This window comes from Mus musculus, chromosome X, assembly GCF_000001635.26.
Source record: "Mus musculus strain C57BL/6J chromosome X, GRCm38.p6 C57BL/6J".
Lineage (NCBI taxonomy): Eukaryota > Metazoa > Chordata > Mammalia > Rodentia > Muridae > Mus > Mus musculus.
In genome coordinates this window covers 94188213-94214085 of record NC_000086.7, presented here as the reverse complement: position 1 = coordinate 94214085, position 25873 = coordinate 94188213, and the positions used below count along the sequence as shown (strand labels likewise).

General features: G+C 41.9%; 1 protein-coding gene across 1 annotated transcript; it reads left to right on the top strand.

The window, feature by feature from the left end:
• Positions 1 to 1434: 1434 nt before the first annotated feature.
• Positions 1435 to 25377, top strand: Eif2s3x (eukaryotic translation initiation factor 2, subunit 3, structural gene X-linked). The gene is made up of 12 exons (NM_012010.3): positions 1435 to 1521; positions 2304 to 2367; positions 4423 to 4550; positions 4636 to 4757; positions 8943 to 9037; positions 9978 to 10136; positions 11138 to 11272; positions 13102 to 13196; positions 14228 to 14372; positions 16629 to 16798; positions 17642 to 17814; positions 23164 to 25377. The coding sequence occupies exons 1-12, from the start codon at positions 1453 to 1455 to the stop codon at positions 23225 to 23227; spliced, it is 1419 nt and encodes a 472-aa protein (NP_036140.1). The 5' UTR covers positions 1435 to 1452; the 3' UTR covers positions 23228 to 25377.
• Positions 25378 to 25873: the final 496 nt, after the last annotated feature.

Sequence of the window (25873 nt, the reverse complement as noted above, 5' to 3'; positions counted from 1 at the left end):
AAAAGGTAAAGTTAAAGCCAGGCGTGGTGGCGCACGCCTTTAGTCCCAGCACTTGGGAGGCAGAGGCAGGTGGATTTCTGAGTTCGAGGCCAGCCTGGTCTACAGAGTGAGTTCCAGGACAGCCAGGGCTATACAGAGAAACCCTGTCTCGAAAAACCAAAAAAAAAAAAAAAAAAAAAAAAAAAGGTAAAGTCAAATAAAATACCTTTACTAGATTAGAATACACTACATTTTAGCATTTTGGTTTCTACCATTATTTTTTTTAAGATTATTTATCATATGTATGTGAATATGCTGTCACCGTCTTCAGACACACCAGAAGAGGGCACTCTATCTCATTACAGATGGTTGTGAGTCACCATGTGGTTGCTGGGAATTGAACTCAGGACCTCTGGAAAGGCAGTCAGTCAGTGCTCTTAGCCTCTGAGCCATCTCTCCAGCACCCTGCCACTACTTAAGAACTATGTCCTTAGCCTTAATTTTAAGACAGCGTCCTTATACACAGCCCAGGTTAGCCAGTTCGTGTTTCTGCCTCTTGAGTGCGGAGATTACGTAGGAGCCAGCACTCACATTAAACATCACTTATTTTTAACACAAGAGGAAAAATAAGATGTCTAATGGAGGGTTTCCAAGATTCAGCTTCAGAAAAAAAAAAGTCTGTGGACACCCGGCTTCCAGGCTACATTCACGCGGATACAGACTAATGTCACCATACACCATCTCACTGGCCTTAGAAATTTCTCTAGCGATCAAGGGGTAGGGGAGGTGAGGGGCGGGGGCGAGGTCGGAGAGGACTGGACTCTTCCTCCATCATCTCATCCTCGAACCCTTCCCCAGATCTCCGCGCGAGGGCGCTCTGTGCGAGCTCGCTGGGGACCGCTCCGGTCGAGCGTGGCCAGCCTAGCACGCGGTGCGGTCCAGAGCTCCGGCAAGGCGGAAGAGAACGCCGAGCTGATATAGCTCTATCGCTTTAGTAGATTATAGAAATGGGGAAAACAAATAAATCAATGGAATCAAACAAAAGAGACATTTCTGATTTACACCCAAATGTAAAGACGCCGGCAAGTCTTTTCGGCCAGCTCCCAGCCCCCGCCTCCAAAAGGAAACGGAAATGATTTCTCCGTTCTGAGCTGCGCAGTGTCACATCGATAACCTTCCCCTCGAGGGGCCTTTCCTGGGGCTGCCCTGAGTCTTGCCTGCACAGAAATCCAACAGGACCGAGACGGATACGTTCTGAAACTTTGTATCCTGTTTTCGAGTCAGGTCGCCCGGCGTTCCTGCGCAAATTCAAACAGAGAGAAGTCCGAGCAGTCAGGTCAGTGCTGCATTCGCCATCATTTTCATCAGGTCTATGCCGCAGTCCGCCTTCCCGCCGCTTCCCCTTCGCTCCGCCCAAGGGGCCTACGGTATGTCAGGCGGCTGCCGAGCATTTTCCTTTTCTCTCCGAGCAAGATGGCTGGGGGTGAGGGTGGAGTGACTCTCGGTCAGCCCCATCTTTCCCGACAGGATCTCGCCACATTGGTAGGCCCTGGCTTTGCGGCGGGAGCAGCCCAGTGATCTTGGGGGGTGGGAATGGAGCATCGGAGGGCCTGGAGATGAGGTGGTTCCTGGGTGGCTGGAGCGTGGGCTGAAGGAGCCATCCTAGAGCTGGGCCAGCTAAAGCCTTAGCGTCCAAGGCGTGCGTGCCAGCTCTACCGCCAGTACCTTGTCTAGTCCCCAAACTGGGGAACGATTGTGAGACTTGGAATTCCTGGAGTTAAGCTTTGTTAATAAACAGAATGGAGATGATTAATATAGCGTAGAGTGTATGCTTAGCATCCACGCAGCCCTGAGTTCCATCCGGAGAGGCGCACGCCTGTAATCCTAGCACTTAGGAGATGAAAATAGGAAGATTAGAAGATAAAGGACATTTTTGGCTCTATATCTGGTTGGAGGCCAGTATGAGACTAACGAGACTGTTAAAAAGTTGTTAAGGTTTAAGTCTGTAAAGGATTGGAAATTGGACTATACTGTTCACTGTGTTAGACATTTGAGGACTTGTTATGACTCCAGTATTTGGTGGCCTTTCATCGCCAGACCTCTCTTAGTGAGTGGACTTGTCTTAGTGTGACAATGACACTATAGTCATTATAGTCTTCCCAGTCTTAACAGCATGTTGCCGGCGGGGGGGGGGGGGGGGGGGGGGGCTTTAGCAGGAGAAGAGAGCTGTTCATACGGAGCATACAGTTGTACCCGAGGAATATAAAGTCAAGGGAAAACTTGTGGTTTGTATTGATTATATTTTACAATATATTTCTTTTCAGGATGTTACCAAGTTGACACCACTTTCACATGAAGTTATCAGCAGACAAGCTACAATTAATATTGGTAAGATAGCTTGAAGACTTACTTGACTTACAAGTAATTTTAACCCTTTCTTTTATGTAATTCATTGAGTAATGTGGACATTTATTTGGAAATTGTCCTGAGTAGGTCAGTGTGTCAAAAGAATGCTGTGGTACCCTTACTAACAAAATATTGCTACTTTTTTTTTTTTGAGATATGTATGAAAGAAAAGTTTCATAGTCCAAGGTAGTATGTAATCATAGAGTAGTGAATTATGAGGTACAAATGCACTTTGCTGCCATACGGGATAGTTTATGGCAGTTTTATTTGATATATAAGCTATAATTAAGTCCACTTCTTTCCTCCCCCTTAATTGGCGCCTAGAACTGTTGAGGTATGAATTGGTATTGCTTGAGTATGAATAGGGTATGGTTGGGTTTTTGATGTTGGATTTGGGGAGGAAGTGAGACAGGCTTGCTATGTGTTCCGGCTAGCTATTCTAGGGAGACTGCCTAGCTTGGCATTCACTATGAAGTCTGGGCTGACTTTTAAGTCAAGGCAATCCTTCTCCTCAGACTTCTGAATACAAGGGTTATGAGTGTGTTGTATCAGAGTTTGTCTAATATGACAGTATGATGGCTGTGTGCTTGACATCTTTGGTGTTTTTGTTTTGTTTCGGGGGTGATTTTAGGGGTTTTGTTGTTGTTTTGAACTAGTAGAAGAGTATGTAAATGAATAATTTTTCAGTCAGGATAACAACATTTCAAGTGAACATTTAAACATATTTAATTTTTGTTTGAGATAAGGTCTGTCTACATAGCCCTGGCTGTCCAGGAACTCACTTTGTAGACCAAGCTAAGCTTAAACTCAGAGTTGAAGTGAGTTCTTAGACTGCCTCTGCTCCCCAGGAGCTGGGACTACTCTTTTAAATTTTATTGCATCTCTCCGCATTGTCCAGGCTGGCCTCAAATCCTGCTTCTTACTCCCAAGTATATACTCTACTAAAACTGGTCTGAGAAGCTTGGTTTTTTTCGAGACAGGGTTTCTCTGGCTGTCCTGGACCTCACTCTGTAGACCAGGCTGGCCTTGAACTCAGAAATCCGCCTGCCTCTGCCTCCCAAGTGCTGAGATTGAAGGCGTGCACCACCACCGCCGGGCCTGAGAAGATTTATAATGTGTGGAAAGCAGGACAACTTTTAGGAATTGGTTCTCTCCCTTTCCTATAGGTTCTAGGTATTGGAATCTGGTCCTAAGGCACTTGTGACAAGTGCTTTTACCTGTTGAGTCATTGTCATGATGACAGTTTAGGAATTTATTTTCTTTTTTTTAAAAAAATCACAGAAAATTTTTTTTTGTTTTTGGAGACAGGGTTTCTCTGTATAGCCCTGGCCATCCTGGAACTTTGTAGACCAGGCTGGCCTTGAACTCAGAAATCCGCCTGCCTCTGCCTCCTGAGTGCTGGAATTAAAGGCGTGCCCCGCCTCGCCCAGCTACAGAAATATTTTAAAGACTTATGCTTTTCATTTAATGCCAGGTGTGGGATATGACGCTGCTTCAGTTTATCCACAGAAGTGGACTCTGCTGTAGCAGAGGTGGGATTTTGCTAGCAGCAGATAGTTTCTGCAATTGTGTCCCATTTGGAATTCTGGGGACTTTTCCTTCTGAGGGTAGATAAATGCTAGGACCCCGAGAGACTGGGTTAGTCGTTGGTTGGTCATGCTTTGTTAAGTAGTTGTTAGAAACGAAGAAATTAGATGTCCGACAAGATCAAACTTCCCCGAAGGAACTTGGACCTTGATGCCCCTAATTAGCAGGAAGTAGTCTAGCAATAATGTTGACCCCTTTCAAACCCCGGCTTTATTCCGTGATCTCTTTCCTGTCCTCTCTTATCTAGTGGTAGGTGGTTAAAAGGGTGGAGAAGGTTGGAAGAGAGAGCCCACAAAGTAGCCAAAGACAGCTACAAGCCATGTCATCAGCCCTATCACTGTTGGATTTACATTGGTGTTTACGGTTAGAGTTTTTGACTCAACACACTCTGAAAAAAAATACCTGGTGTACTTGAGTGCAGGAGTTAATTTTGTTCTCTTTTGCCAATAGGTACAATTGGTCACGTAGCTCATGGGAAGTCCACTGTGGTGAAGGCTATTTCTGGAGTTCACACTGTCAGATTCAAAAATGAACTCGAAAGGAACATTACCATCAAGCTTGGATATGCTAATGCTAAGGTGATCCATGTACAATGAAACTAGAAACCACTTAACTGTAGGTTTTGCATACGTAACTAATCTAGTTGTTTCTTTTTTCTTATAGATTTATAAACTTGATGACCCAAGTTGTCCTAGACCAGAATGTTACAGATCGTGTGGAAGCAGCACACCAGATGAGTTTCCTACAGACATTCCGGGGACCAAAGGGAACTTCAAGTTAGTCAGGTAACTTTGATGCTTAAATCACTGCTTTGTGCTTTTTGAAGTACTTAAGATACCGAACACTAAACTCAGTTGATGAATGGTTTCATCATTTTGCCATTATTTCATGTTTTTATTTTATATAATGATAATTGAAAGGTAAGTTGTTTTTGTTTTGTTTTGTTTTTTAATTAATTTTAAAAGTTCTACAAGTTGCATAAGGGAGCTAGAGAGGCTCAGCTGTTAGATCTGTGGCTGCTCCCCAGATTTGATTCCCAGCATCGACCTGGTGGCTCAGCCGCTTGTAACTCCTGTTCCAGGAGATCCACCTTTGGGTGCACTGGACATGAAACACTTAAGAAAATAAAATAACTCTTCTATAAAGGCACACATTGCATGAGTAAGAAAGGAAGGGAGAGAAAGCACAAGTCATTGTATTTAAACAGTTTCCTTTCTGGTTGTTAGCTAAGAATGAATCCCCCCCCCGCCCCTTTTTCAAGACAGGGTTTCTCTCTGTAGCTCTGCCTGTCCTGGAACTAACTCACTCACTCTACAGACCACGTTAGCCATGAATTTAGAGGCCCTCCTTCCTATCTCTGCCCCTCATGTGCTGGGATTAAAGGCGTATGTCACCACTACCAGGCTTATGAATCTATTTTTAAAATTACTTCTTTGAAACCAACAATTTTCTGAATGGTTTCACGTGCTGGTTCTTTACCAGAGGGGCTGGTACCTAGTTACAAGCATCTTCAGGGGTTGCAAGCCCATAAGGCCATTTTAGATCAAGGACAGAGTCAGATACTCATCTCAGGCCCAAGATTTAGGGAAGAAGGGGAATCCAAGGAGTCTCAATAATCAGGATACTTTTAATACAGTTCGTTTTTAAGTTTATTCGACTTTTATGAGCAGTGCTGTTTTGCCTGCGTGTATGTTTGTCTGGGGGTGCCAGGTCCCTAACTGGAGTTAGACAGTTGTGAGCTGCCATGTGGGTGCCAGGAACTAAACCCAGGTCCTTTGGAAGAGCGGCCACTGAGCCATCTCTCCAGCCTCACTTTAGATCAATTTTTAAAAAATAATTAAGAAAATTGTAATGAATAGGATATTGGAATTCTGTTTTATTTAGATAGAGTCTCAATATGTAGCCCTGGAACTTAGAGAGACCCACCTGCCTTTGTCTCCTTCCCAGTGCTGGGATTAAGGCTTATACCACCATACCTGCTCACTTTTTTTCCTACAAAGTTGAGTTGGGGTTTTATTGAAGGTATTTTACTATGCATGTTAAACACTTAGATGAAGAGGAGGTGCTCAGAAAAACAAACACTCCAGGGTGTGGGGACAGTCTTTCAAAAAAGTCACCAGTATCAGACATTTAAATACAGGCCAACCAGGTTTCGGGTATTTTTTTGCTTCTGTATGACTTGTTTTGCCTGTTTGTAGTGACAATTTTGGAGTTTCTTTTTTGGTTTCTTTAAAAGACACAGATTATGAGACTATGTTTTCCTTTTAGTCCCAGGTGTAGGATGTGGGGCTGCTTCAGAGAATCCACAGCAGCTGACTGGTTTGCCTCCTGCTCTAGCAGAGGCATGATTTTGCCAGCCACAGATAGTTTCTACGGTTGTGTGACATTTGGAATTCTGGGTATATAAATGCTACTGTCCTGAGATGCTATGGTCGTTTGTTTTTAATCACTTTGTTAGGTAGTTGTACACAAAGAAGAAATAACAAGAAGGAGAAATTAGGTGTCCTGGTGTCCTCGACACCCCCTAATCAGCAGGAAGTAGTCTAACAATAACATCATCCTCTTTCTCACCCCTGGCTTTATTTGGGGATCTTTTCTCTCTCCCCCCCTCTCCCTCTCCCCTCTATCTTTTTTTCTCTCATGTAGTGTTGGGGTAAAAAGGGTGTAAGAAAGAACCCACAAAGTAGCAAAGACGTTGTTTGGTTTGGTTTGGTTTTTAATAGACAGGGTTTCTTTGTGTAGCCGTGGCTGTCCTGGAACTTTCTCTGTAGACCAGGCTGGCCTCGGACTCTGCTTGCCTCTGCCTCCAAAGTGCTGGGATTAAAGGTGTTCACCACTATGCCTTTCAGGCAAGCTATTGGGGTTTTTTGTTTGTTTGTTTGCTTTTTAAGATTTATTTATTATTATATGTAAGTAGCTAACTTCATCTTTTTTTGTGTGGGCTCCTGTTTTCAGTTTTTTTTTAATTTTTTTTTATTAGATATTTTCTTTATATACATTTCAAATGCTATCCTGAAAGTCCCTATACCCTCCCTCCGCCCTGCTCCCCTACCTAACCACTCCCACTTCTTGGCTCTGGCATTCCCCTGTACTGAGGCATATAAAGTTTGCACAACCAATGGGCCTCTCTTTCCACTGATGGCCGACTAGGCCATCTTCTGCTACATATGCAGTTAGAGACACGAGCTCTGGGGGTACTGGTTAGTTCATATTGTTGTTCCACCTATAGGGTTGCAGATCTCTTTAGCTCCTTGGGTACTTTCTCTAGCTCCTCCATTGGGGGCCGTGTGATCCATCCAATAGCTGACTGTGAGCATCCACTTCTGTGTTTGCTAGGCCCCGGCATAGCCTCACAAGAGAGAGCTATATCTGGGTCCTTTCAGCAAAATCTTGCTGGCATATGCAATAGTGTCTGGATAGTAGCTGACTTCAGACACACCAGAAGAGGGCATCAGATCTCATTACGGGTGGTTGTGAGCCACCATGTGGTGGTTGTTGGGATTTGAACTTAGGACCTTCAGAATGTTTTTTTTTCTTTAGCACCAGGACTTGCACCAAAGGCCACATATGCTAGCAGGCAAATGCTTTACCACTAATCTATATTCCAGGGTCTGTTTTTACTGTTTAGGCATCCCCTTAAAATGTAAACCTGAGGTACCTCTCTTATCTCACTCTGGTCCTAGCGCTGGTCAGAGATAATTCTTCTCAAATTTTGTAAAGTGCAAATGTTTTTTTTTTTTCCTGTTTTGTGGGCCTTAGAGTCTCTGTCCTAAGTACTTATTTCTGTTCTTCTATTACAAAAGCACACGTAAACTGTATGTTCATGTATGAGTTTGTGGTGGGCCAAATCTGAGGCCCATAGTTTTCTGATCCTTGATCCCAGTTTTAGATCATGGCAATGTGAGCATACATTTTTGTTATTTTTAAAATTGTGACTCTGGGGCTAGAGAGATGACTCAGTAGCCAAGAACATTTTTTTGTTTTTTAACATTTTTTGTTTTAAGATTTATTAATTTTATGTATGTGAGTACACTGTAGCTGTCTTCAGACACACACCAGAAAAGTGTGTCAGATCCCATTACAGATGGTTGTGAGCCACCATGTGGTTGCTGGGATTTGAACTCGGGACCTCTGGAAGAGCAGTCAGTGTTCTTAACTGCTGAACCATCTTGCCTGACCAGCCAGAAAACAGAAGAGAGATTAAAATAAAACATGAAAAGTAATGCTTATAAAGTCATGACTCTGAGTACCATAACTTTAAAGTCATGCTGTCTCTCACTTAAGGTACACGAGTCTAGTTTTTCAGGGGTAGTGGTATTTTGGACAAAATATTTTTTCAAATGAAAATTCTCATTCTCTCTTTTCTTCATATTTATTATTCTTTTTTCTTTCTTTCTTTCTTTATTATATGTAAGTACACTGTAGCTGTCTTCAGACACACCAGAAGAGGGCGTCAGATGGTTGTGAGCCACCATGTGGTTGCTGGGATTTGAACTCCAGACCTTTGAAAGAGCAGTCGGGTGCTCTTACCCACTGAGCCATCTCACCAGCCCATATTTATTATTCTTAATTATATGTATGTGCTTGTCTGGCTGTGCTTACCTATGTGCCAGTACCTATAGAAGCCAGAAGCACCAGGCCCAAAGTCTACGAGCAACATTGAGAACTAGCTCCCATGTGATTTGATGTTAAGAAATCTATAGTTTGGGCTGGTGAGATGGCTCAGTGGGTAAGAGCACCCGACTGCTCTTGCAAAGGTTTGGAGTTCAAATCCCAGCAACCACATGGTGGCTCACAACCATCTGTAACAAGATCTGACTCCCTCTTCTGGATTGTCTGAAGACAGCTACAGTGTACTTACATATAATAAATAAATGAATCTTTAAAAATATTTAAAAAAAAAAAGAAATCTATAGTTTGCATGTGGTTTTGATTGATCTTAAGGCTGATTGTTACTTTTCAATCGTCAGGCATGTTTCCTTTGTTGACTGTCCTGGCCATGATATTTTGATGGCTACGATGCTGAACGGTGCAGCAGTGATGGATGCGGCCCTTCTGTTGATAGGTAAGTCATCAGAATGGAGAGCTAATCTGAGTGGAAGATTTCAGGAAGAACTGAAACCTTGGGAGGCCATGTCCATTATCTAAGTGAGGCATAAATAGAAATGTGACATGCAGGATACCATTTCCTTCGAGCATATCACAAACAGCATAACATACTAAGCAAATTAGTCCTGGCCTTTCTGGATTCTGAGAAGCCTTAGAGTGTCCTAAAAGCAATGTGGCGTGGTTTCTCATCTTATTTCCATTCAGAATTGGCCTTAAAGCATATGTATTATGGGTTGCCCCTCCATGTAGATGATTTATTTGTAGTAATTGCCATGGTCTGGTAAGCATGTGAGTTTTCAGAGTTAAAGCTGTGTTTCCCTATGTGTGCTGTTAAGAGATTGGACAGGTATGAATGGTAATTTTAGGTATGCGAGAGGATATTATTGTACAGGACACATGAACAGACTGAGCAGGGCAGTTCTTAGCATGCTGAGCAAATTTGCCCGTTGTCAAGTACTGTTGCTTGTCTCACAGCACTCTTGTTTAAGGAGTAGCCTTGAGGCTAAGCCGCCTCCTAAGAGCTGGCGTGTAACAGGACATATGTAGACTACATTGAGCTAGAAGTCCTAAGCATAAGCTCTTGAAGGCATTCTTGGTCATTGGAAGCTTCTTGCTTAGGACTGTGAGGCTGCAGTGAGTGAAGATACAGGGTAAAGCAGAGTTGGTGGTAGGATATGTGCATAATGTAACCCTTACCAGTTTATCAGTGAGAAGGAAGTACAAGTAAAATTTCACGACCACAAAAGTGAGCCTCCTGACTGTTCAGCCCTCACTGCCCAGTTCTACTCCCTCCAGCCCCTGCCTGCCAGCTAACGATCTGCCTTCTATTTTTGAAACTGAATGGTCTGGATGTTTCTAGTCATTCTTACCCATGTTTTTTATTCTCTGTCAACTAGCTGGTAACGAATCATGCCCTCAGCCCCAGACTTCCGAACACCTGGCTGCCATAGAAATCATGAAACTCAAGCATATTTTGATCTTACAGAATAAAATTGATCTGGTAAAAGAAAGTCAGGCTAAGGAACAATATGAGCAAATCCTCGCATTTGTGCAAGGTAAGAAGCTATAATGGCTAGTGTATCAGAAGATCATTTGTAAATATAGGTTGGCATACCTGTTGCTTTTTCTACTCCCTACTTGTTGGGGTCCTGATAAGACTGTAAATGGTATTTCTGAATTTAATGTACAATGTTAAAACTGAAGGTATATTTTGGAAATCAGATGAACTGTTTTAAATCCCAAGAGCTTAGTGTATATGTATACCTCAATGGTAGAGTGCTTGCCTAGCATACACAGGACATTGAGTTCACATCACTGCCTTTCAAAAAAAAATTCTTAGTGATAGTAAAATGAATAAAAGAATTTAAATACAGTCTTGCCTTGCTACTCAGCATCATGACACATGTCTTTAATCCTAGCATCCTAGAGGCATGGGAAGGCAGACCTCTGACTTCAGGGCCAGCTTGTTGGTGTGTATAGCTAGTTCCAGGCCAGCAAGAACTATATAGAGAGACCCTGTCTCAAAAACCAAACAGCAATCTTTACAGTGTTCCTTTCTTTAGTTGTGATGTGTGTTACTATTGACAGTTCATTATTTTTTAACTTTTTCTTGTTGGGAATCCAGTTCTAATACGAGAAAGAATAATCCACTTTGATTAAAATCCATTTATTTTTGAGCTATTTCTTTGCCAGTTTGCTTGATGAAAAAATATATATGCCAGCCAGTCTTTGATTATCAAAGAGTCTGTAATTTCCTCTTGACATTTATGGGAAGGTTAATTGTATGTTAGGAATCTTTTAGCTGGTAAAGTGCTCTTTCCCAGGAGTGTTCGTGTTTTATTCCTTTAAACACATCATTTTGCCTTTGTTAACTAGGCCCAGTGAAATAATTTTAGCAGTTTTCCCTTTAAAGGACAAATAATTCATTTTCAGGAGTTAAAGATAGAATTCGTGTGGAAATGTTTAGGCCTCTGTTAGGTCTAATTACTTTATCTAGCGTATAAATCAAGTTTTGTAAAACCCAAGGATTTTGATCCTTTTGGAATTCCTTATGTAGGAACCGTAGCAGAAGGGGCACCAATTATTCCAATTTCTGCTCAACTGAAGTACAATATTGAAGTTGTCTGTGAGTATATAGTGAAGAAAATACCAGTGCCCCCAAGAGACTTTACTTCAGAGCCCCGTCTCATTGGTAAGTGACAGGAGTCACAGTTAACTGGACTCTTCCGTGCTTCTTATTAGTATCTTCTCTTTCTACAGAGGGCATGTAAATTCATAAAACCTATTTGAAATAATGTCTTGAGATTATACTGCTGGTTGACAGAACTCTGAGTACAAAAGAAACCCTTTGTGCTGACTATATGGTATTTTAGGTGACCAACAGGGAATTTGAAGGGATTACAAGCTGTTGAGGTGGTGCAGTTTCGATACAAATGATGGCATTGTACCATTGCTGAAAAACCAATAGGCTTAATTTCAAAGTAAACTTAGCCGGTTGTGGTGGCGCACGCCTTTAATCCCAGCACTTTGGAAGCAGAGGCAGGTGGATTTCTGAGTTTGAGGACAGCCAGGGATACACAGAGAAACCCTGTCTGGAAAAAACAAAACAAAACAAAACAAAACAAAAAAGTAAACTTGTACTTGTAGAAGCCATAAAACACAAAAGTTCTATATATAAAATACCAAGCATGGTAGCAAACACATGTAATCCCAGCACTTGGGAGGCAAAGACAAGTGGATCTCTGTGAATTCAAGGCTAACCTCGTCTACGGGTGAGTGAGTTCCAATCAGTCAGGGCTACATAGTGAGAACCTCTCTCAAAAGGAATTAATTAATTAACTAATTAATTAATTAAATGGCAAACTGTGTGTACCCAAGTACAGTCTCTTGTATGCTTCATTGATTGACATTTCTGGTGAAGCTGGAGATGCCCAAGGCCTCATACATGCCAGGCAAGGATAGTACCACTGATGTACATCCAGTCTCCTCCTGTACGCCTTAAGGAATAATAGCTAATTTATTGTAAATACTATGTAAATAGTTATGATAATTACGAGATAATGGCCCTCACCAAAAAAGGGGGTCAGGGGAAGACTTTGCTCAATACATAGGTTTTTTTCTCCTTGGCTGGTTGAATTATATAGAACCTTAAATGTGAAGGACAAGCCATAAGCCGTGTATCTATAGTGCCTGCCCAGGAACTGTCTTTGGTCCTGTGAATGAAAGACACACACACACACACACACACATTATTAGCTTATTTTAACATGCCTTACTAGCTCAGTGGCTGGGCACTTCTAAGTCTTCCTTAGCATACCCTTCCTTCCAGTACTCCTGGCTCAACACCTTCTAAATCTACTTTTAACTTTGCTGCCCTGTTTCCTTCTGTGAAGCCCATTGGTCTTTGCTGCCCAAGATGCTTCTGGGCAGCCCTTCCAGGGCTGCTTTCCCTTTCCTCCTACATTTCAGATAACCTCCTTTCTGCAGCTCTAACTGTCCGTCTCTCTTCATTGCCTCCTCCTCCTCTCCCTCTTCTTCCTCCTCCACCACACAGCTGCTACTTTTTTCTTTAACAGTACACAGAACCTATCCCAGATCACTACATATAATTTTAACATTAGTTTCAAATGGATGTATGATATTCCATGGTAGAGACCCTTTTATAGTATTGACATACTTTAATAAACTATCTTTGTTTTCTTTTTTAAGATTTTATTTATTGTACATATATGAGTACACTAGTGTGTCAGACACCAGAAGATGGCATCAGATCCCATTACAGATGAATAAACCATCTTTTAATGAACTTTCAAGCTATTTCTTGGGGTTTGTTTTGGTTTTTTGTTGTTGTTGTTGTTGTTTTGTTTTGTTTTCCTCCTGTTAACACGTAAGACTTCAGCAAACATCAAAGCAATATCATTAGGTTGTTTTTAGAAAGGTTGACTTGGAAAATAATGTCATCTAAAGCTAAAATTGAAGTACATAGAAATGGCTTTAATTTGTTTTAAATTTTTCTTTTAGTCATCAGGTCATTTGATGTCAACAAACCTGGCTGTGAAGTCGATGACCTTAAGGGAGGTGTAGCTGGTGGTAGTATCCTAAAAGGAGTGTTAAAGGTAAATTGGATTTGACTTGTTACTCTGTATATTTGGTTATTGTGTGTAAGTGCCACAGTATATATAGGTAAGACAGCTTTTCAGGGGTTGACTCTCTTTCCATCTAGTGTGTCTCTGGGATTGAACTCATGCTATCAGGTTTGATGGTAAGATAAGCACCTTTATCCTCTGGGCCAGTTCATCAGACCACCCTTATCTTAATCTGCCTTCCAAGTGCTGGGGCTAAAGGAATGCACCACTATGCCCAGTGAAAAATGTTTTTTCCATGGTGTCTGGTATTGGATATGGATTTGGTTTTGTCTTTGGAAGATGTGTGATCTCTAAAACTATAGTTTTCCAGTGAACATGGAACATATTTTATGTGACAACAGGTTTATTTGGTACTTTGTAACACTTAGATGGGACTGATTTTAAATTTTTCTTTTAGATTTGTTTATTTCATAGATATGGGTGGTGGTTGTCTCCATCTTTCCAAGGAGGCCAGAAGAGGGTATTGAATCCCCTGGAACTTAGAGATGGTTATGAGTTGTGAGCTGCTGTGTGGGTACTAAGAACTGATCTCTGGTCTTGTGCGAGAGCAGCAGTGCTCTTGAACTGTAGAGCCATCTGGCTCCTCCATGCCAGTTTTAAAAAAAAAAAAAAAAAAATAGCTGAGCATAGTAGTGTACACCTTTAAATACGGAGGCAGAAGCATGCAGATCTCTGATTTCAAGGCCAGGCTGGTCTGCAGAGTGAGTTCCAGGATACCTGGGGCTACACAGAGAAATGTCTCAAAAAAACATATATATGTGTGTGTGTGTTTTTTTAAGTAATTTTTGACCTGGCCTGGTGGTATGCGGCTGGGAGGCAGAAGCAGACTGGTATCTAAATTCAAGGCCAGCCACTTCTGCCTAGTGAGTTGCAGGCCATAAAAATCATAAGAAGTAAATAAAAGTAATCTTTTTAGTTTTGTGGACTTTTTGTTATAACATTGGTAGGCAAATAATAAATGTATTGTTTTATAATTCTCCTTGCCAATTATGTGTTTACAGGTAGGCCAGGAGATAGAAGTGAGACCCGGTATTGTCTCCAAAGACAGTGAAGGAAAACTCATGTGTAAACCAATCTTTTCCAAAATTGTGTCACTTTTTGCGGAACATAATGATCTTCAATATGCTGCCCCGGGTGGTCTCATTGGTAAGGACTTTCCTCTCTTTTAGTTTGTTGAGATTCATGGTACATTTCATAGTAAAGATCAAAGATAGATTGTAAGGTTTGTTTTGTTTTTAACACTTTTATTTTTATGTATATGATTTTATTTGCATATATGTCTGTTCAGCTTGTACCAATGCCAAAGAGGGCATCAGACCAGTCTGATAGAGTTTCAGAGATGCTGTGCTGCCTTGTGAGTTCTAGGAGCCAAACCCAGCTTCTCTACAAGAGCATCAAGTGCTCTTAATCACTGCCATCTCTCTACCTGCCCTTTGGTTGTTTTTGTTGTGGGTGGTTTGTTTTGGTTTTTTATTTTTGGGGGTCCTTATTGGCCTCAGATTCACAAAGATCCATCTGCCTCTTCCTCCCAAGTGCTGATATTAAAGATATGTCCTACCATGTCCTGTTTTAATTTTTTAAAGACATTTATTTTATGTACACGAGTACGCTGTAGCTGTCTTCAGACACACCAGAAGAGGGCGTCAGATCTCATTACAGATGGTTGTGAGCCACCATGTGGTTGCTGGGATTTGAACTTAGGACCTCTGGAAGAGCAGTCAGTGCTCTTAACCCCTGAACCATATCTCCAGCCCATTTTAATTTTTGACATAGACTCTTGCCATGTATTTTTAGCTAGGCTGGTACTCAAGGCAACCCTCTTGGATCAGCTTACCAAGTGGTAGACTTACAGGTGTGTACCATCAACCTGGCTTTATTGGTGCATCTTGCAATGTTTTAAAGAGAAAGAACACATTTTGGAGCTGGCAGTATGACTCAGGTAAAGGTGCTTGCTCACTCAAACAAGCATCCACATTGCTAATGAATAATATTTTTAAAGTACATTTTAGTAGGAGATACTTAGTAGCAACAATAATTATTTCTGGCTATTATTTTGAAGTACTAGGGTTTAGACCTAAAGTCTAGAACATGCTAGGCAGGCACTCAATCACTAAGATATAGCCCTCTTTGTCCTCTGTTTTCAAAATTAGATTACTATTAGATTATTATTTATTTTTACGTATGTGGATCATGTCTATGCACATAAATGCCTGCCTAGTTGCCCACAAAGGTCAGAAGAAGTCATTGAGTCCCCTGAGACTAAAGTTACAGACAATGTGAACTGAGTATGGGTGCTGGGAATTGAACCTGAATCCTCTGGAAAAGTAGCCAGTGCTCGGAAGTCACTAACCAATCTCTCCAGCCTCACTCTTTTTCCTTTTGAGAAAAGATCTCACAAAGTTACCTTGTCCTTGAACTCACTCCATTTCAGGCTGAACTAGAACTTAAGGTCTTCCCGCGCCTCACTATGTCCAATCCCTGGAATTTCAGGTCTGTGCACTGTGCCTGACACAGAATAAGTTTGATGGCCTAGCACTCAAAACACTATAGCTATATGTGCTTTGTTTGGGGGAAATGTGGCTCAGGGTTGGGGATGTCACTGCTTTTGCAGAGGTCTGAATTTATGAGCAGCTCTCAACCAGCTGTAACTCCAGCTCCAGGAGAGCCAGTACCTTCTTCTGGTGCCACACTTAACCTACGCAGAGCCACACACAGAGGTAAACATATACACATAGCTTAAATATGAAAAATAAGGGCCTGAAGACATGAGATGGCTCCACGTTGAAAAGCACTGCTGCTCTTCCAGGGGACCCAGTTTCTAGTACAACTCACAACAGTCTATAACTCTTTGCATGGTGTCTGTCGCCCTCTTCTGGCCTCTGTGGGAGCTACATGCACGTGATGCTCTCAGACATCAAAACACAAAGGGGAAAACCTTATCTAAAAAATTTGAAGGGAGAATAAGAATCTTTTAAAAAGGCTTGTTCTAAACATTTTCACTGAAAATTTAAATGAAAGATGTGATGGCCTTTAAATTTGAGGCAAAGGCGGGTAGATCTCTGTAAGTTGGAGGCCAGCCTTGCCTACATGTTAGGACCATCTGAAAAAAAAAATGCTGCATAGTGGTGGTGCACGCCTTTCATCCCAGCATTCAGTAGGCATAGGTCAGCCTGGTCCACAGAGCAAGTTTCAGGACAGCCAAGGGCTCCTGCACAGAGAAACCCTGTCAAAAAAACCAAAAGCCAATTAACATAGAACGAGTATTTTGTTACGCTTGCCATGTATGTATGAAAATGGAAGTACGTGTAAAAGGGTGTCAGTTCTTACTAGACTTTGAAGTCAATTATTCCAGGGGTATTTTAGATAATAAGGCCTGGCTATATCCATCTTACTTTATGTTAGGAGTTGGAACAAAGATCGACCCCACCTTGTGCCGAGCTGACAGAATGGTGGGACAAGTGCTCGGTGCAGTTGGAGCTTTACCTGAAATATTCACCGAACTGGAGATTTCCTATTTCCTGCTTAGACGTCTTCTGGGTGTACGTACTGAAGGAGACAAGAAAGCAGCAAAGGTATGTGCTTTGTATAACTCATGTTTCTGGGAGGGATGAGCAGCAAGGCTAGACTCAGTTTTCTTCTTTCATAGTTAATATGCAGTGAATGTGTGAGTATGTTGACTTCCTTTTAAAAAAAAAAAAAGCCAGGCATGGTGTCACACGCCTTTAATCCTGGCACTTGGGAGGCAGAGGCAGGCAGATTTCTGAGTTCTAGGCCAGCCTGATCTACAAAGTGAGTTCCAGGACAGCCAGGGCTACACAGAGAAACCCTGTCTCCAAAAACAAAACAAAACCAAACAAACAAAGAACAGGGCTGGAGAGACGACTCAGTGGTTAAGAGCAGTGGCTCACAGCCATCTGTAATAGGATCTTGGGATCTGACACTCTCTTCTGGCATGCAGGAATACATGTAAAACACTCACACATGAAATATACATACATTTTTTTAAATTAAAAGTAAAAATTTAAGACTAGCCGGAAACAGTACAAGCCTTTCATCCCAGCATTTGGGAGGCAGAAGCAGGGAGATCTCTGAGTTACGGACTGCCAGGACTATACAGAACAATCCTATTGAGGTGTGGGGAGGTGGGGGAAATCAAGAGCAACTCTGTGGCAATCCGTTTTATTTGTTTGTTTGTTTTTTAAATCCTCACCAAAACAGAAACTATTTGTTTGGCTTTTTGAGGCAGGGTCTCTCAAAGTAGCCCTGTCTGTCCTAGAACTCATGTTAATCAGGCTGCTCTCAAAGTCACAGAGACCAGTCTGCCTCTGCCTCCTGAGTACTGTGCGCCACCACACTCCCGCTTCAGAAAGTGCTATCTTATGTGTTGTTCCTCTTTCTCCAAATTATTTTCCTAGGTCCAAAAGCTGTCTAAGAATGAAGTGCTTATGGTCAACATAGGCTCCCTGTCGACAGGAGGAAGAGTTAGTGCAGTCAAGGCTGATTTGGGCAAAATTGTTTTGACCAATCCCGTGTGCACAGAAGTAGGAGAAAAAATTGCCCTTAGCAGAAGAGTTGAGAAACACTGGCGGTAAGTTTTGTTCACTTTGCCACTGTCTATTAAAGAGCTAAGTTCTTGTTAGTATATGTATGGACACACTTCCCCTTGAACACAGCAGTTAGGGTGACTTTAGTGCTTAGCTTTTTTCTTTGGTTGGTCTATAAAGCTATATTTATACTCTTGATTTATTTTTCTTTCTATTAGTATAAGTACTTCAATTGGCTTCCCTTTGTTTTAGGTGTAGCCTATACAAAACAAAACAAAAAAAATTCAATATTTCCATCTTTTGACTCCCCCCCCTTCATTTGTTTAATGTGTGTGTGTATGTGTGTGTGTGTGTGTGTGTGTGTGTGTGTGTGTGTGTGTTATAGCAACTTATGTAGTTGGTTTTGCAGCCATGTGAGTTCCAAGATTTGGATTCAGTTCATACAACTTGACAGCAAGCATCCTTTTTAAACATTATTTATTATTTGTGTGTGTGTAGGTGTAGGTGTGCACACATACCACAATATGTATGTGAAGGTCAGAGAACAACTTCTTGTTCTACCATGTGGGTTCTGGGGATCACAGGTAGTCAGGCTTGGTGATAAATGCCTTTGTCTGCTGAGCAATCTTTATCAGTCTTGAACTTTATTATTATTAGTAGTAGTATTAGTAGTATTTTAATTATTAGTATTTTGATCTGCAGGGCAACAGTGGTGCACACCTTTGATCCCAGCACTTAGAAAGCAGAGGCAGTTAGATCTCTGAGTTTGAGGCCAACCTGGTCTACAGAGTAAGTTGTAATATAGGACAATTAGATGTATTTTTTAAAAGCCTGTCTTGAAAAATAAAAAAATTTTTTTAAAAAGTATTTTGATCATACTCAGTTTTCCCCAGCCTCTCCCAGGTCTGCCCCTCATAAACTTTGTTTTGGGGGAAAAAATACTTTAGCCCTGGCTAGACTCAAACTCACAGAGATCTGCCTGCTTCTGTCTTCTGAGTGCTGAGATTAAAGGCATGCACCACTATACCTGGCTACCATAAACTTTTTTTTTTTTTGTAGTTAACATTGGGGGCTGGAGAGATGGCTCATTGGTTAAGAGCATTGGCTGCTCTTCCAGAGGATTGGGGTTCAATTCCCTGCACCTACATGGCAGCTCACAACTGTCTGACTCCCTCACTAGACATAGATGTAGGCCAAACTAAATGCACATAAGAAAAGTATATATACTTACCAATGACATTGCAAGAATTGTATAGAAAACTCATAAATATCCCTTGTCTAGAAAGATACACACACACATAGTCACTTGTGTATGTCATGCCTTTTGATGTCTTAATAGTTAAGCAATATCTCTACAAAACAAGGGCATTCTCTTTCTTTCTTTCTTTCTTTTTTGTTTGTTTTGTTTTTTTGTTTTCGAGACAGGATTTCTCTGTGTAGTCCTGGCTGTCCTGGAACTCACTCTATAGACCAGGCTGGCCTCGAACTAAGAAATCCGCCGCCTGCCTCTGCCTCCCAAGTGGTGGGATTAAAGGCGTGTGCCACCATGCCCGGCTGGCACTCTCTTTCATAGCCAAGAAATTTTTTAAAAAGATTTATTTATTTTATGTATGTGAGTACACTGTACCTATACAGATGGTTGTGAGCCTTCATGTGGTTGTTGGGAATTAAATTTTTAGGACCTCTGCTCACCCCAGTCAACCTCGCTCACTCAGTCCCTGCTTGTTCCGGCCCAAAGATTTATTTATTATTATATCTAAATACACTGTAGCTGTCTTCAGACACACCAGAAATTCACACCAGAAATTGAACATTGAAGCCTGGGCTACAAAGTTTTATGCCATTCTGCACTATAGACTGAAATTCTATCTCAAAAGAACTAGCTAAGGCTAGGGAGATGGCTTAGCCATTAATGTGACTGCTTTTCCAGAGGACTCAAGTTTGATTCCCAGAACCCACATGACAGCTAATGACTAACTCTAGTTCCAGGGGATTCAGCTCTCTTGTCTGACCATTGTGGGTACCAGACAGACACATGTGCATAGATATATATGTATGTATAGCACCCATACACATGAAATTAAAAGTGTTGGGGTAGGGGCTGGTCTGGAGAGATGGCTCTTGAGAGCACTGACTTGCTCTTCCAGAGTTCCTGAGTTCAATTGTCAGCAACTATGGTGTCTCACAACTATAGAATGGGATCTGGCGCCCTCTTCTGGTGTAAAGACATATATGCAGGCAGAACACTGTTCATAATAAATAAATGTCTTAGCCTGGCGGTGGTGGCGCACAACTTTAATCCCAGCACTCGGGAGGCAGAGGCAGGTGGATTTCTGAGTTCAAGGCCAGCCTGGTCTACAAAGTGAGTTCCAGGACAGCCAGGGCTATACAGAGAAAACCTGTCTGGAAAAACAAAAAAAACAAACAAACAAAAAGAAAGGGTGAGAGAGGAAGCTGGATTGTGGTGGCACATACCATACCTTTAATTCCAGTACTTGGGAGGCAGAGGCAGGTGGATCTCTGTTCAAGGCTAGCCTGGGCTAATAGTAAAACTTTGTCTCAAAAAACAATCAATCAAACAAACAAAAACAAAACAGGAGCTGGAGAGATGGCTCAGCAGGTAAGAGCACTGACTGTTGGTTGCTGGGATTTGAACTCGGGAAGAGCAGTCAGTGTTCTTACCTGTTGAGCCATCTCACCAGCCCTATATACTTACTCTTAATTACCCTTGAAATTAGGAAAAAACAAAACAAAAACCCCTAGGAGACTAGATGTAATAGTTCAAATTAATCCTTGCACTTGAGAGGTAGGTACACAAGGATTGGGACTCCAAATTCATCTTCAGTGCCAAATTCATTCAAATTCATCTTCAGAGTTTGCAGGCAACCTGGGCTAGCTCAAAGAAACACATTCATAGGAGTGTGTATATATACGCACACGCAGAGACAGAGAGAAGTGTGTGGGGGAGACCCTGTGTATGTATGCAAATCTCCCTCCCTCCTGCACTTATCATTCACTGGTCATTTTTACCTAAATTGAACTTTATTGAATGTTTGGCATTTTTCCTTCCCATTATTGAGTACCCGCTTTCATAATACAGATTCACAGGGTTCTGTTTTGTTCATTAGGCTATGGTCTGTTGTTCTGTTGCTATATTTTATTTTGATGTACAAATTGTCCAAGAGTTTGTCAGTGGGGACCTTTAAGCTGGTTCCTGTATCCTTTTATCCATGTTGTATTTTATGGCTTCTTTTGGTACAAGCTTATTTTCTTCCACAAGGGGCTTGTTTTGTACCTCTCTGCTTCAGTTTTAGAATTGGCCATTTCTCTAAAGGAATGAACTAGTTTTTAGAAATAAAGGTCTATGCACTATCTGGAAAGCACACATTTATCTTTGATTTCTGATTCTGGCTTCTTTCCCAAATTAGTAATTGAGTCTACTCCTTCACCATTCCTCGATGCATCATGATCTATAACACTATCATTTTAACTTAAAAGGTTGTAGCAAAAAAGTCCTGCTTTGCCTTATCTGTTGATACTTAAGGGCTCAATCAGAATGAGTTGTCTAAACATTGACACGATGCTACACTAAAGAATTTCTAATATTTTCTTGCTGGTTGAGGATATTTGGGATCTTTCTGGAAACCAGTTTTGGTCCATTTAATCTTTTCTGTAGGTTTGTCTAAAATATATACCTCTAAAGAAGACTACTCCACAGCCTGGATTTTCCCCAAATTTTCCTTGTGCCTTGGCTGTGTTCTTCACTGCCTATTCCTTTGTCAGTCTTTCTTTGGTACTGTGCAGGTGATAGTTTCTCATTGCATTCTTGCCAAAACAATTGATCTGAATTGTCATGTCACCCTGCAGTGTAACAATTATTAACTTTTTTGTTATTTCTACCACCACTTCCACCCCCCCCCCCCAAAAAAAAAAAAAAAGACAGGGTCTCTCTATGTAGCCCTGGCTGCTCTGGAAGTCACTGTATAGAGCAAGCTAGCTTGGAACTCACAGTGACCCATCTGCCTCTGCCTCCTGAGTACTGGGATTAAAGGGACATCTATCACCATTGCTAGCAAAGTCCTGCTGTGCAAAGCAGTCTGCTTGGAGTTCCTGTGGTTCTCCTTTTCCCAGCTGATGTTATCTAAAGACATTGTGATCAGATGAGGCACTATGAATGGAAAGAAAGCATTTTCCAAAGATAGACATAAGAATTACAGTTTGCTTTGGTTTTTAAATCTGAGCTTGGTATAGTGGCACAGGCCTTTAATCCTAGCATATGGGAAGCAGAGTCAGGTGGACCTCAAGTTCCAGGTCAACCTAGTTTACAAAGCAACTTCCAAGTATACAAAATTGCATAGTGAAAGTCCTTTTCCAAAAAAAGAAAAAAAAAACCACATATACAGACAGACAGGCGCACGTGCACAAGACGTATTAGAGATGTAATTTGGGTGGTCTGAAGGTCCCCTAGGTGAATCTGAATGGGTAGGTGGTTTTTTGTTTTTGTTTTGTTCTTGTTTTGTTTTTTTGATAGACCATTAAAGATAAATATGTTTTATTTTATGTGCATGATTTTTTGCCTGAATATGTGCACTGCATGCTTGCCCAATGCTCAAAGAGGTTGAAATTGCTGAATCTGTGATTGTGAACCACCATACGGGTGCTAGGAACTGAACCCAGAGTCCTCTGCAAGAGCAGCAAGTGCCCTTCATTATTGAGCCATTGCTCCAAATAACTTAGGTTTTGTTTTCTTTGATACGAGGGCTCACTTTGTAGACCAGGCAGTTCTTGAACACAAAGATCTGCCTTCCTCTACTTCCTGAGTGCTGGCATGCACCACTACAACTAGCAAGTTTCTGTTTTTTAAGATGTGATTTCCTGTTGCCCAGGCTAGCCACACATTTACTATTTAGCCATGAAATAATTCCTCACTTTCCTGTCTCCCAAAAGCTTGAATTTATAGGCGTGTAGTACCATACCCAACTCACTATTATAGACGTTGTTTGATTTTCTTTTGTTTTTTTTTTTGTTTGTTTGTTTTGTTTTTTTTTTTGTTTGTTTTTTCAAGACAGGGTTTCTCTGTGTATCCCTGGCTGTCCTGGAACTCACTCTGTAGACAAGGCTGGCCTTCAACTCAGAAATCCGCCTACCCCTGCCTCCCAAGTGCTGGGATCAAAGGTGTGCGTCACCACGCCCGGTGACACGACAATTTTCTTGTCATGCTATTCAGCATCCCTCCATCTGCTTTTTAAAGTCTGAGAAAATGGTCTAAGCTTTCTTTACGGAGAAGCAGCTGAATTTAGAAAATAGACGGGTAATGCATGGTTGTATGATAGTGTGGTGATTCCAGTCCGGTGGGGGTGAAGCTCATAATCTCTTCTGTTTTTATTTTGCAGTTTAATTGGTTGGGGTCAGATAAGAAGAGGAGTGACCATTAAGCCAACTGTAGATGATGACTGAAGACTTCAAGTTAAACAATGCCTTGGGAAGGAGTTGGAATTTCTTTTACTAGCCTAGGGGTATATTTTCAAAGCAATACTAGAAAGAATTAATTTCCTAGCTCATTACCTTACTAGTAGCAGCTATAAATTTATTCTTATATTTTGGCGATGAAAATGTGACCTCTACTTTTTTTTTTCTTTTTATTGATTCCTTGTTTGACATCATGTAGCCCAATCCCATTCATCCCCTCATATCCAACCTTTGCCCATGCGACCTCCCCCAAAGTAGCACACCAACAACAGAACAAAGCCTAGAAAACATGCCATCGTGGAAGCTGTAGCTTCTGTGACAACAACAATGTTGGCTCCTCATCAGGACTCCCTCCAGTTATCCTGTTGCTGCGCTGTGTCATAGAGATCCTGCAGCTTTGGAACAGCAGGGTGGCCCTTTCACGATCCCCACCATTCGAACATGACATAGATTTTAGGTGGGTCAATTCAGAGCCCCGGATAAGGGCCAGGATGGTAGCTGAGCTGGTCAGCTGGGGCCCATTCTTCCAAGTGCTGCGGCTTGTGAGAGCCTGGGCCAATTCTCCCTACAGAAGGTGGCAACGGGGGAGGGTGTCCCATCCACACCACCTCATAACAGACAAGTGGCAGGGCCAGCTGTCCAGAGTGCTATATCCAATGAGGGATGGTGGCAGACCTGCACAGCCTCAGACACCCAGTGTTCCCTAGTGGTAATAATGAGCCATGGACACTGACCCACCACTGTGGATCCACAGACTCAAACAAGGCCCTGATGGCAGGGATGCCCACTTATAACAGGCTACTTCTCTCCACCCTTGAATTCCTTTTTCTCTCCCGTCTGTCATGGTGACAAGCAGGTATCTATGCTTATGCACTGGAGGGCAGGACTGTGGGTGGCATGGAGGTCTACAAGACCTTGTGTTCCTCTTCTCATGCCGTGCTGCCTTGCTTTAATTTGATTTTTATGAGTCCTAGGCATAAGACAAGGTTTGGCCATCAAGCTAGGATGAACAAAGGACTGCCATCTGCTCTGCCCCTGATAAAGAACAATACCACCAATAAGGGGTCTCTGCTGGTTGCTGGGGTTGTAACCTACTTCTAATATGGGGCTTAAAATTAAATGTGAAAAGTGGTATACTATATACATTGGATCAAGTCTATATAGTAGCTAAAATTAAGCATTCCAAAGTAATGTCTAATTTATCAATCAATGAAAGTTTGAAGTGAAACTTGGCTGCAACCAGTCTTTGGCGTAGCACTTGTATCATGAACCTGTCTAAGATGAAAATGATCTCTTCTCATGATTCATCTGTGAGTAGCTCCATAGTGAAGGGCAATTAGTAAAGGCTAAAGACTTACCCCTTTATTTGTCCTTCTATTTGGGGTTCTGTTGTCTGAAATTTGAAGGAATACGACCAGTGGGCTCAAATGAGCACCACTCTTAGAAGTTGTGTGCCCATTCCCTTAACACAGGTAGATCTGTCTTACCCGTTTCCTGGGTGGGACCTTAGGAATCCAGTGCCCTGAGACTATGTCTTTATTATTTATGCCTAGTATCTCAGTCTTCCCACACTGGCAAAGAGTATAGCAACTGGTGGTTAGTGATAATTGACAAGGTTCTGTCCAGGCTGCTTTTTTGAGGTCTTTGTTTTAGTAAGCTATGAATGGAGCTGTCTCTTGCATGATGAATAAACACTCTACCATTGTCTCCACTGCCCCTAGCTGTAGTACTGGCTGATAGGATTATGGTGGAAATTGTGTTATTGGTAATCTTTGAGCCTTGAGAGAGGTAGAAATTGTTCAGAAACTGTGTCCTCTGGTTTCTAAATCTATTCCCCACGTGCCTCCAATTTTCTTGTGCTGTGCATTTTAAATTAATCATGTTTTTTCTTAATTAAATACTCTTTCACAGCAATGATTTCCAACTCTGGCTGACGTAAGAATTGCTGGGGAAGTTTGAAGGGGGGAAAAAGAAAGCTCTGGGGTGGAGTCCAGGCTTTGATAGTTTTTTTTGTTTGTTTGTTTGTTTGTTTTTTTTTTTTGAGGAAACCTATTGATATATGTATTTGATTGACTCTAAAAAGTTGTTGTATTGGAACATGAAGAAAACATTTAAATAAAACAAGATTCTGAAACAAGCATTAATTGTGCCCATGTGTTTTATAGATACCTGTACTGGCTAGTTTTGTGTCAACTTGACACAGCTGGAGTTATCACAGAGAAAGGAGCTTCAGTTGAGGAAATGCCTCCATGAGATCCATCTGTAAGGCATTTTCTCAATTAGTGATCAAGGGGGAAAGGCCCCTTGTGGGTGGTGCCATCTCTGGGCTGGTAGTCTTGGTTCTATAAGAGAGCAGGCTGAGCAAGCCAGGTGAGGCAAGCCAGTAAAGAACATCCCTCCATGGCCTCTGCATCAGCTCCTGCTTCCTGACCTGCTTGAGTTCCAGTCCTGACTTCCTGTCGCGCCCGCTCTCGACCAGCAAGAACGACACGACCACCAGTCCTTCTAACAGCAGTTTATTCAGTCCTGATTCTTCTTGTTTATATCTCCCCCGAACCCTGGGCCTCTCACTCCTTTTATACTCTGCCTCATCCACGCACCGCAGGCCACGCCCCCTCGCCAGTCACGAGGCTT

What these genes read in the sequence shown, in the direction of transcription:
- Eif2s3x (NM_012010.3), top strand. Translation starts at nt 1,453, where the DNA reads ATGGCTGGGGGTGAGGGTGGAGTGACTCTCGGTCAGCCCCATCTTTCC. An exon ending in ACAAGCTACAATTAATATTG is followed by an intron (nt 2,368 to 4,422) that starts GTAAGATAGCTT and finishes TTTTGCCAATAG; the next exon opens with GTACAATTGGTCACGTAGCT. An exon ending in AATCCTCGCATTTGTGCAAG is followed by an intron (nt 10,137 to 11,137) that starts GTAAGAAGCTAT and finishes TTCCTTATGTAG; the next exon opens with GAACCGTAGCAGAAGGGGCA.